This window comes from Solanum tuberosum, unplaced genomic scaffold (assembly GCF_000226075.1).
Source record: "Solanum tuberosum cultivar DM 1-3 516 R44 unplaced genomic scaffold, SolTub_3.0 scf00010, whole genome shotgun sequence".
Taxonomy (NCBI): domain Eukaryota; kingdom Viridiplantae; phylum Streptophyta; class Magnoliopsida; order Solanales; family Solanaceae; genus Solanum; species Solanum tuberosum.
The window spans coordinates 3,676,975-3,688,753 of NW_006238936.1; the positions used below are offsets into that span (position 1 = coordinate 3,676,975).

Genomic DNA, 11,779 nt, shown 5'->3' on the forward strand with positions numbered 1-11,779 from the left:
GCGAGCGAGATCTGGGAGAAGGGAGAGAAGGGAGCGAAAATATATGTATATATACAATTTTCTCTCGCTTTATACAAACACAAACACACTTTATACACTTTCGTTTGTATAAAAAACGAGAGAGGCGAGGGAGAGAACGAGAGTGGCGAGCGAGATTCACCAGGAGAGAGGTGAAATAGCAACAGTTTGCTATGAGGTACAATTAAATCAAACTATATTTATAGCATTTAATTTGAATTAATAGTTTGCTATTATATACAATTTTCCCTATTTTAATTAATATATAATTTAACATGTTTGTCTGTCTTATTTTTTTAGGTTACCAACATAAGTAATTATATTTTGGATATATCTACAAGAAAAAATTGGATAACTTTTGTCTTCTAGCTATCGTAACAAAAAATCTAAAACTTTTAGATCTATCTTTAAGATAAATATCTAAGATGCTATAGTAAATCAGTCTAAAAAATTTCCTAAAAAATCTAAGATACTTTATAGTTCCGAAAATTAACTTTAGGTCTTTTCACATTGGGATGATTTATTATATATATAAATGCAGTGTGAGACAGCAAATTAATCCACTCGATCTAGTCTAAAATGTATGGGGAGAAGATAAAATAAAATGTTATACTTAATCGAAGCATAGGATTAATAATGATATATATAGTCCCTCTATACTATTAAAGGGTCAAGAAAAGAAGAAACTTAACCCCACTACAGAACATATCCATTCACAATTCCACTCAAAATATAATAGATTGAATTCTCTATAGTCTATATATATATATTTATATATATATCTATATATATATCTCCTGTTTGAAATCCGGACAAAAGTTGATTGTTACTACTTCATTTCTAAAGTTAGCTGTAGTAGTCAAAACAAACACATAATAATAATAATATCTTCTTTTTCTTTATCATCATTTGATCTGGAAAGTAAAGCTAACCCCATTAAAGCCAACACACAAACAACTCAAAAAAAACATTCTAGTTTTTCTTTCTTGCACCAAGGTCGATACACCTCCAGACAAATCTCTCAACCTTTTTAGTTTTTTTTTCCTTCTCAGAATTATGGAGACTACTCAATGGTCGACGCATGAGGTGGGTAATATATACTATACAAATTCATTTATTAGCACGTAGTACTTAATTAGTATTTGCCTAAGAAATTTGTGTCTTTTTTTCTTTTCAAATTAAAGTGTTTCTTGATCTCTCTTTACACATCAAAGTTCAGTGCACTTTTTTCTTTCTTCCACTTCCCACATGATATGTTTTATTAAAGCATATGGAAATAAAGTGTTTTACTTCTTCGTTATTATTGTTTGTTTGCTTTTCAATTTAATTTTCAAAGTTACAAGTTATCCACTTTTGTAGGCGTAGTACTACTTTTGTAGTTTTTGATCTTCGATTTAGTTTACTATCTGTTGTTTAATTTGTAGTATTATTCTGCTAATATTTGTTGGCTTTTTTATTTTCTATTGTCTCTTTATACTTTCATTACATCTTTTTTTCTAAATTGTTTCGCCTTGAGCCGAAGGTATATCGAAAACAACCTCTCTAATTCATATATGAGGTAGAGATAAGGTGTGCGTAAACTCTGCTTTCCTTAGATTCACTTCGTGGGAGTACACTGGATATGTTATTGTTGTTGGTAGAAGTTATATCCACACTTTATCATGTTGCATTTTCTTGATACTTTTTGTTTGTGTGTGTTTTGTTAATAATTTTTTAGGAAATTGGAGTAGTGAAATCATCGATGGGTACTGCAGAAATAATGAATAAGAAGGTGAGGCCAGTGAAGGATGGGGCAATAAATTGTCCTAGGTGTAATTCATTAAATACAAAGTTTTGTTACTACAACAACTATAGCCTAACTCAACCAAGATATTTCTGCAAGACTTGTAGAAGGTATTGGACTGAAGGTGGAACTCTAAGGAATGTTCCTGTTGGTGGTGGTTCTAGAAAAAACAAAAGATTATCCTCTTCTTCCCAAAAGCTCCCTGATCTGAACCCTAATCCCACTAGTCATGTTCCAGCTCATCATCAAAGCCCTAATAATATTGTAATTGGAAGTAACCAAGATCTTACCCTCGGATTTCGAACTGTGCCACAAGATCATCACACGTCGTTCCATGGTGTCATTCCTCAGTTTCTTGAATTGCCAAAGATGGATGGAAGCAACAATCATCTAGGTACGTACTTATTATCAAAAAGATTAAACTGATAGAGAACATGTTTTTATTTACTTCATTATATTTTCAATTAGTCGCGGTTCTTCACCTGCAAGCCTTAATTAATCTTTTATTTACTTAATTATACATGTAGTTCTCTGATACCATGTTGAGTTATTGTGACGATCATCTCATTTAAAAGATTAAATTATCAAAGAAAACACACTTTTATTTACTTAATTATGTATTTTACCTATGTGAAGTATTACGTAAAATTCTCTTCAATAATGTCATGGTTACGAACTAAATGAACTCAAGTGTCTGCTCTGATATCATATTTTAAATGAGTAAAAAGTTTACTTAATTATGTCAGGTAGCAGTAGTCAAATTTCAGCTCTGGAGCTGCTTAGGACTGGAATAGCCTCAAGAGGGTTTACTTCATTCATCTCCTCAGCATCAACACCAGATTTGAATGCTTTATACAATAATTCAGGTTTTCCATTTCAAGAATTAAAGCCTGATCATGCAGCTTCTTTAAGTAATAATTATTCAAGTGGTGGGCCAGGGGGTCTAGAAAATGGATCAGGTGCAAGAATAATGTTCCCTCTAGGAGGATTAAAGCAACTTTCAAGTACAAATCAAGTTGATCATCAGACTAAGGGACATGAGAATAATAATTCAACTGCTGGATTATATTGGAATGGGATGTTAAGTGGTACTGGAGGATCCTGGTAAATAATGTGCACAAATCTCGTTTTTTTTTCATGTGCTTTGGTTAATCCAGACTCTACATGTGGGATTACACTGAGTTGAGTATGTTGTTGTTATACGTGCTTTGGTTACTAATAATTTGTTGTTTAATTAGAACTAAGTACGTACTAACATATAGTAGAAGATATAGTTGATTTCTGGTTACATTGTTGTTAATTTGTACTAGGATTATTTTGAGATTAGGGAAGCTAGCTTGATTAAAGTAAGCTTCTAGGGTTTCTGTACTTAGCATGTATGTACTATATATATGATCATTATAATTACCGCCTAATTATTAGCTACATTTTGTTCTGTTTAATGAACTAATTTGTCGATAAACACCTTCTTCTTTTTTTCAGTCTCTCTATATATGTACTCACTATAAAAATGTGTCCGGAGCCAAAAGGACAAAAAAATAATTCAAAAGGGAACATCAATTTTTTTTTAACAAAAAGGGCACGGATTAACGCCATTACCCGTTAAAAAACATAAAAATCGCTGCCCCAGAAGCAATTTCGTTCAAAAAAAATTTCTTTTTTCTTAAAATCGATTTCATCAATTTTTTTAATTTTTTTTTTAAACAACGCTGCCCCTGCAGCGTTTTTCTAAAAAAAACAGTTAAAATCGCTGCTGCAGCAGCTTTTTAATCAAAAAATAATAATTTAAATTGAAATAGCTGCTATAAGCGATTTTCTTTAAAAAGTTAAAAAAAAAAAATTATTAACAAATCGCTTGCCAGGCAGTGATTTACTTAAAAAGAAAATTTACTGATTTTTTTTTTTAAATCACTGCTTTCTTCAAGGCAGCATATATTTGAAATGCAATTTTTTTTAATGAAATCGCTGTCTTGCAAGCGAATTTTAATATATATTTTTTTACTTTTTTAAAGAAAATCGCTGCTTCAATTTTAAAAAGTTTTATTTTTTGAGAAAACGCTGCAGGGGCAGCGATGTTAAAAAAAAAAATTAACGGAGTAACGGCGTCAATTTTGTCAGAAGGAAATCGCTCCGTCCGGAGCGATTTTGCCCTTTTGGTTAAAAAAAAATTTGATGTGCCCTTTTGAAATTTTTGATAATTTTTTTTGCCCTTTTGGCTCCGGACTCCACTATAAATAGTTAACTGTACTTTTAAACTAATTTAATATTTAGACACATGATAGTGTTTCAAAGTTATGTACCTTAATTTGACGGAACTTTAGGTCATTTGGTGCATATAGGGTGGTGTCGCAGTATTAGGATACACTTTTTTTAGAGAGTCAAAATTTGTTTTTATTGAAAAATCGAAGAAAAGCCCTTTTGAGAAAGAACCTTTCCAGAAAAAAGGGAGAGGGCTGAATTTGGAGCTTACTAAGTCTCCTAGTAGTGAGCATAGCTTGCAAAAAATATGTGAAAGGCAACCATCTTAATTACCAATAGTTATTTGAAATTATAGAATTAGTAGATGATCAGCTATTATTGGAATCAATTGAAGTTCTTTGGTCTAACATTTAAATAATAGTAATAATAATACTGATATTTAACAACGCCACTAAGCAAATTGTAATTTTCAAACGAAAAGGAACCTACCTGCCACAACCAATACCTAATCCTTTTCTTTAAATTAATTAATTACTACCAATTTCTTTCAGTTCCTAACATACCCGACTACTGTAGGATCGACCGTTTTAACTACTACGTGTCTTCTTCTTTTCTGAGTTATTATTTCACGCTTACAAAAAAAAAAGTTACTTATAGCTTGACTTTTGCTACCTCCGTTTCAATTTATTCGTAGAATAACTTAACACTAAATTTAAGGGAAAAAAAGATAATAAAAAAAAAATCTTCTAGTTTAAACTAAAGATATGTCAAATGCCTTTTAATCTTGTGATCCTAAATGTCACGTTGAAAGTTAGAATTAAAGAGTTATCACATTCTTTTTGAAACGAACTAAAAAGAATAAGTAAGACAAACAAAATGAAAACTTAAGTTGATAGTGTACCAAAGACCGTCCATTTGCCAGCATAAGCTCAAAAAAGATCTTGAAATGGTAGTATATATAGTTCACAGAGATTGAACTAATTATAGTACTCATATAAAGTTTACAAGGAAAATTACACTGTACAGAAAACTTGTTACATTTTTATTGCTTCACTATCTAGAGAAGCACTTGTAAAAGACATAAGCACTAACGCAGCAAGTACGCTTTCCTGTCCTGCCTTCTATACAGAGACGAGCTTTACGCAGAACAGCAGGAGAATGACAAAGCTTAGATTTTGAGAAACACAAACTGGAAATAAAAAAAACAAGAACCATTTACGGATCCCCATTAATTCCGAAGATTCGGACCTTGTGCATATTGGGGAATTTGGCAACAACCATCACAGTCACAGCAATGGTATTGAAGAAGAGCATTGGTTGTTGGTAATCAGTTGTATGTGAGGCTATCAAGTACCTGTCAGTTAAACAAGTAGAAAAGAGTTTGCTAAGAAATCTCAGAAGTAAAATGTCATCAATACAGTAGAAAAGAAAAGGGGAAAGACGAAAAATAACTATAAGGATAGCATAAAGCAACCCTGATATTGCCTATCCCCTCATAAATACTCACTGAGAGTTCGCAATGCATTAAAAGTACCAAAAATTGCGTGGACTGTTGGTGTTTTAAGAAGCAACTTCAATATTTAATTTTGTTTACACAAAAATTGTGTTTGTTCAATCTACATTCCACATGTACTTTTGCATGCTACAAGACACACATTCTTGGTTTTTAGCTCCCTTGGAGTTGTCTTTCAAATTGCCCCTCAAATCTAAGAATGTGACAATTTTAATACATAATCTTGGTGTTTGTCCACAAACAGATCTCTATTTTTCAATGGGAGTATAGGCTCACCATTGACTCTAGCCTTTCATTTAACTTTCTACTTTGTCAAACTTCTCAATCCTCGAGAGTGTGTCACGCACCTCTATACTTTTTCTCACTATAGTCAGAAGACAGCTGCTCATAACAACTGGTTATTCGTCTAACCCAATCATAATGCACATGTATTTTTTCTCTTTTGGATTCTAAATTCACATTATTTGTCCTTTATTCGTATTAGGGTAGAAGGCTAGTAGGGATATAATGTTGTCTTGCCGTGTGGAGGTATAGTGCCTTTCATAGGACTAGTCGTGCCTTTATAGTTCTTGGCTTCTTGCCATATATTGTTTATTGCATTTCGATTATCATATTATTTTGTTGTTGTTACTAGTTTCTCTCTTATTATGCTCTCTCCATTGTTTTCTTCTTCTTATTCCTGGGTTTGATACACTTGAACCAGTCTTTCTACCTCCACGAGGTAGTGGTAAGGTCTGCGTACACTCTACTCTCCCCAAACCCCACTTTGTGGGATTTCTCTAGGTATGTTGTTGTTGTCCTTTATTTAAGTTGATAATAATAACAATTGGTAGGTTTCATTAATAAAAGAAAGCAGAGGCATGCCATAGCATGAAGTTTGCGCAAGAAAAAACATTTTGAGTTGATAATAATAACAGCTGGTAGGTTTCATTATTAAAAAGAATGCAGATGCACACCATAGCATGAAATTTGCACAAGAAAAAACATTTTGGTTTAAGTTCCTTTTTGAGGCATAAATTGGGGACAATTTATTCAATTAGCTCCGAAGACTAATTAACTTTATAGATTAAAATTTAACATAAAATTAACCATCCAACACTCTCTTGTTGCACCAAAAACGAAAAAAAGGAAAGAACAAGCATTATCTTAGCACGTCTTATTTCCCCCTTTTAGGATGTCATGATGATCTCAACATTTTCCAAACCAAATTGTGAAAGTCAACAGAAAAGAAAGATGGAACTTACAGCACAACAGGCACAACAGTTAAGAATTTTCTGTTACGAGTGAGCTGCTTCCCATTGTCTATTTGCTCCCACCAAGTCAATTGATTGTACATCCCCTGATCATCTGCAAATGGAGTTCCTTTCTTCCAATGGAAGAAGTGATATGTGACCTGCATGTTGAAGCATGTTCAATCACATTTGAAGATATCATTTTCTTTCTTTTTTGTGGAATCACGTGAATGTATCAAAATAAATTGATCAACCCCATATCAATAGTAGCCAAAACAAAAATGAAGATGCAGCAAATCAAAGACTAAATTAAAGGAAAATATTTGGAAAGATGAAGTTAAAAACCATACTTTACCCAATTCTGTGTAAAAGTTTAGTCGTTCATTCGCTGTTTCCTTAATAGGTCACTCATTTCATACCTCCGTAGAGCATTACCCAGTTTCTTTAGGTTGAAAAAATTCAAGAATAATACATTTTTCGCTTCCTGTGTTTTTAGTAAATTGAATTCATTATATAATAGTTCAAAAAACTACGTGCTGAAAGTGTTTGTGATTAATTGGTAATAAATCAAATAGATCTTACTCAGTTGCTATGCCTTCTTTTAATATGAGCTCAAGTATATTTCCCGAAAATTTTACAGCTAAGTCAGAAAAAAGGACTAATTCTGTCCAGTTTCATAGCTCAAAAAATAAAAGCCTGAGACTTCAAATCTGAAAATTCAAGTTTTCATGATTATTAATCCAATCCCTCGATTGCTTAAACCTGGAATCTTTACGACGCCTAAGAGTTAGGTACAAAACCTTCAATGTCATTAGAAGGAATATACTTGGTGATTCCAAAAAGGTTATGATATTAATTTGATCTAAATTGGTTTCATCAGAAACTACTACATCTCGATTCCAAACAAGTTGGGGTCAACTATATGCATCCTCACTAACCATGTAAGCTCAATTCATGTCAACATCATAGCAAATAAAAAATAACAGTGAAAGAATAGTTAAATATACATAATAAAGTAATTATAATAATAACAACAACAACAATAGTAATAATAATAATAAAAGTTCTTTAAAAAAAAATTTGATGACTGAAAGTATTATATATTTTTATTGACATATAAATCTCTGATAAGGTCAAAATACTCCTAGAAAAGCAATAGGATCAAAACCATAGTACTAACAAGATTAAAACCTATTCTCAACTTGTAGATAACCTATATGGATCCATTTTGTACCCTATCTTTAGTTAAGTCCTCATTTATTCCAAGAAAATCTAGGTCTTTCGAGGGAGCTTCCTTCCATATGATTTTAGATCTATCTCATCTCCAAATTAGCTTCAACAACAATACAACATATATATGGTGAATGTGCGCATATGCTTGTTCATTTTTCAGGGGACGACCAGTATGGATGATATTTGACGTAAACTGAAGCTGAGTTGGAATAAAAGCAAAAGTGAAGGTAATGAGGTACTTAGGAAGTTGGAGAAAGCAAGACATAAGATGAGAAGAGAAGTAGTCCAGTTAGTTGATTGCCAATTGTTTACCTCCTCTAACCAAAAGCAACCCGAAAGTAACCTTATTATACTTATGGGTTGTGCAAATGCGTTGCAGTAACTTTTGTACATCTTAAGAAATCCATTTAAGTGACAACGGACAAGAGAACCTGGTTTCAATTTTCATGTGTTATTGGGTTTTTTAAAATTAACTATAAGATCTCTGTGGGTATTTGTTTCACTACTAACATAAATAGTTTTGACTCCCAAAAGAAAGAGGGTATTGCGACAAAGTGGAGGTGGCACAAGTGCAAGAAGTGCTAAATATCCTAGGACCTAGTTATTTTCAAGACAAACCTAAACCTGGTTCCTAGTTATAGAAAACTAAAAGGTCACTAAAATGAAGCACATTGCTTTGTTATAACTTCTAAGTAGTCAAAACAAAAATATTCCAGGTCAAACAGATGGAAACATGATAGGGATGCGGAATTTTCTGTTGGAAGAATGTACAAAAGAGACCTGGCAACACATCCGGGGGGGGGGGGGGGGGGGGGGGGATTTTGGACCTTGGAAACAAATCTGTAAGTCCAGCACCCCAACCAAGATAAAGTGTTTCGTCGGTGTGCAGAAGAGCATGCCTGACTCAGGAGAGACTGAAAAAAAGAGGATTTCAGATTGTTTCTAGGTGCTTATTCTGCCATGAAAAGGATGAAACAAACAACCATTTGTTCCTTCACTGTAGAGTGACTGCCCAGATATGGTATATGTTTCAAAGCCTTATCCAAGATCCTTGGGTGGTTCCTGAGCATACTGCAGACCTACCAAGCTGTTGGATGAGAAGAGGGGGGAGTAAAACACAGAAAAAATTGTGGAATCCAGTTCCATCTTGCATATGGTGGTCAATTTGGAAGGAAACAAACAATAGGTGTTTTAAGAATATTACTAACCCAATGCAGAAAGTAAAAGAAAACTAAATTAATACTCTATATTTTTGGTGTAAAGAAGAGGGTATATATGAAGTAGATCAGTTAGTAGATTTCCTAGGCTCTTTGTAATCATGACTACTTTGCCTTGGAATTTTTTGTTTGGTTGCCAGCATACCCTCATTGCTGATGAATTCAACTTTACCATTCTCAAAAAAAATAAAAAATTCAACTTTACCATTCTCAAAAAAAATAAAAAATATTCCAAGGTCAAACAACCTTGTAAAGACTGAAGCTTAAGCATAAAGCTTTCCTGCTATCATCTAAACCTGATTATATCTAGAAAAGCCATGGAAATGCCCACATTGGAGTAGCTAGATGTGCATCAGCAGCTTACTTTGTCAAATAGCAAATTAAAACAGACAGACAACAACAGGTAAAAAATAGCTACAGTTAACGAGCTAGGACATTTTCAGGGCACAAACTGGCAGGAAAACTTAGACACACAAGAGCCTCACTTATTATATGAACTACTTGGCTTTTCTATATAACTCTTGCAGATTATATTAACTACTTGAGTTTTTTTTAATGTGTGTATCTTTGAAGTAGCAAGACTATAAGATGAAAATGTAGCGAGATGGGTCATCCATCATACCATCAGTAGGTCTACATCTTAACACTAGATGTTATCCCTATGAACAAAACATAAATGCATAAAGTTTGACCAATCCGTAATGGTTTCGTATGTTGCTTTAACAAGAGATCTCTCTCAATAATTAGCAGTAAAGGATACTTAATCGTAATTTACTGTTATGACTTTGACAAGGATAGGTGTAAGAAATTTTCTTTCAATGTCTTAGAACTTATGATAATGCAAAACCTAGACTTTGGACACTCCAAAACATTGACTGAATGCTTTTCCCATTCAACTGGATACCAGCAGTACAAACTAGAAACAAGAAGGGTTTAGTTCAAAAGCATGCAAATGATCAACAGACAATGAAAGCAAAAACTGTAAACCCCAAATCTACCGACTGTGAAAACGTTGAACTAAGCAATTTTACGTCCACTCATTCTCTTCAGCAAAGAAGGAGGAATATCTTAATCGGATAATTAACAACTCATCTTTGAGTACACCATGTATATTCAAAAATCAAACTATATTATGCTTAGTTTGCTTCCTTGGATTAAACTTATCTTCTAGATAGAATCCTTAAAAGTGAAGTAAATATCATTCACTAGGAACTAGAAATCCTTGAACTCTAGGTAAAGCCTTGAATCAGAAACAAATTGGGCCAATCTTCACCCATTCAATTTCACAAAAAAGCAATTCAAAATCTCAGGACACCCAAACTCCGGAGAAAAAAAATAGAGAGTACAATTTCATAATATGGGTGAATTTTACACCATTAAATTTCGCCAACGAAATCAAAATCCTGGACCAAAAGATCAAATCTTTAACATAAAATGACTCACAAACTCTTACTCCTACAACAAAAGGGGGAAAAAAAAACATAAACGAAAAACAGAGAAGCCTATAGATCGAAACCAAAATGGGGGGTTAATCTTAAGCCACTCGAAATCAGGAAAACAATCAAAATTCTGAAAGAAAAATCAAATCTTTCAACCTAGAGGATCAAACCAAAAACTCTATAGAGAAACCCCAAACTTTTATAGGCATATAAATCGCGGAGAGCTAGGTTATAAGAGAACATACAATAAAGTGCGAGAGATTGACGACGGTCCAAGCCATGCCAGGAGAGCAGCCAAAAGCGGTGAGAACAAGCCATGAGAAGAAGAGGATGAGTATATAGGTGGTCCATACTCCAGGGTACATGAACCAGTCTGTGTTCCGGTTCAGATCCGCCGGAGGCACTGCCTTTACATACAAATTAGGCATAATAATTTTTCTTTAGCTCAATCAAACACTGATTCAATCAAAATCTATCAATTGTAATTGGGATTCCTGCCAAAATTTGCTCAGTTTTTCTTCTTGTTTTCTGCTCTGCTCTGCTCCTATAGGAAGAAGGACTAATATTTTGGAAGTAATAGCCCAGTTCATAATTATCCACTCTGCACTAAGAATATCTTTCTAGTTAGCGTAATTTATCAATGTTCCTTTTTTTTCCTTCTTTCTTCGTAAATACCACACATTTTTATTTGTTATCTTTATCTTTATGATAGCTAATTTTGATTAACTTTTAAATTAAATTATATTAATTTAATATTTAAAATTTAGATATTTAATAATTATAAGAAAAATACTCTATGTTGCAATCCTTCTTGTATTAGTATGATAAAAATATATATATTTTAAAATTTAGATTATTAAACTTTGAAAAATGAAATGGGAAAAATAAAAGTGAATGAGGAAAGTAATAAAGTCTCATACGATTTCTCTAACCAAAATGATTGTTTTTTTATGTTTTAAAGAAATGAAAAAAAGAAGAGCAACTTTCACATATAGCAAACAAAAAAATCATATTTGTATGCTATAACAGAGTTTGCATAATTGCGCTCCATAGCAAACATATATATGTATAATTCGCTATACATATACAATTGAAAGTTATGTCTATTTCGCTATACATATATACAAAAAGCTATACATATATAC

General features: G+C 32.8%; 2 protein-coding genes across 5 annotated transcripts; one reads left to right on the forward strand and one right to left on the reverse strand.

Annotated features, from left to right (window-relative positions):
• The first annotated feature begins 923 nt into the window (after window positions 1-923).
• Window positions 924-3,207, forward strand: LOC102588406 (dof zinc finger protein DOF2.5-like). Of its 4 annotated transcripts, none has more exons than XM_015312402.1 (4): window positions 924-1,104; window positions 1,736-1,789; window positions 1,901-2,195; window positions 2,548-3,207. In XM_015312402.1, the coding sequence occupies exons 1-4, from the start codon at window positions 1,075-1,077 to the stop codon at window positions 2,907-2,909; spliced, it is 741 nt and encodes a 246-aa protein (XP_015167888.1). In that variant the 5' UTR covers window positions 924-1,074; the 3' UTR covers window positions 2,910-3,207. The 4 variants fall into 4 exon arrangements, with proteins under 4 accessions (XP_015167888.1, XP_006339731.1, XP_015167890.1 ...); XM_015312404.1 differs by lacking the exon at window positions 924-1,104 and adding an exon at window positions 1,342-1,587; XM_006339669.2 differs by having other exon boundaries at window positions 925-1,104; window positions 1,736-2,195.
• Window positions 3,208-4,920: 1,713 nt separating this feature from the next.
• LOC102588736 (ORM1-like protein 3) lies at window positions 4,921-11,243 on the reverse strand. Its single transcript, XM_006339670.2, has 3 exons — window positions 10,880-11,243; window positions 6,758-6,906; window positions 4,921-5,354 (listed from the first exon to the last, which is right to left on the reverse strand). The coding sequence occupies exons 1-3, from the start codon at window positions 11,060-11,062 to the stop codon at window positions 5,216-5,218; spliced, it is 471 nt and encodes a 156-aa protein (XP_006339732.1). The 5' UTR covers window positions 11,063-11,243; the 3' UTR covers window positions 4,921-5,215.
• Window positions 11,244-11,779: the final 536 nt, after the last annotated feature.

Excerpts from the sequence above, each read along its gene's own strand:
- LOC102588406 (XM_006339669.2), top strand. The coding sequence starts at position 1,075 with ATGGAGACTACTCAATGGTCGACGCATGAG. Across the intron at positions 1,105-1,735 it reads CTCAATGGTCGACGCATGAG|GAAATTGGAGTAGTGAAATC; the intron begins GTGGGTAATATA and ends ATAATTTTTTAG. Across the intron at positions 2,196-2,547 it reads TGGAAGCAACAATCATCTAG|GTAGCAGTAGTCAAATTTCA; the intron begins GTACGTACTTAT and ends TAATTATGTCAG.
- LOC102588736 (XM_006339670.2), bottom strand. The coding sequence starts at position 11,062 with ATGCCTAATTTGTATGTAAAGGCAGTGCCTCCGGCGGATCTGAACCGG. Across the intron at positions 6,907-10,879 it reads TCAATCTCTCGCACTTTATT|GTCACATATCACTTCTTCCA; the intron begins GTATGTTCTCTT and ends TTCAACATGCAG. Across the intron at positions 5,355-6,757 it reads ACTGTTGTGCCTGTTGTGCT|GTACTTGATAGCCTCACATA; the intron begins GTAAGTTCCATC and ends TTTAACTGACAG.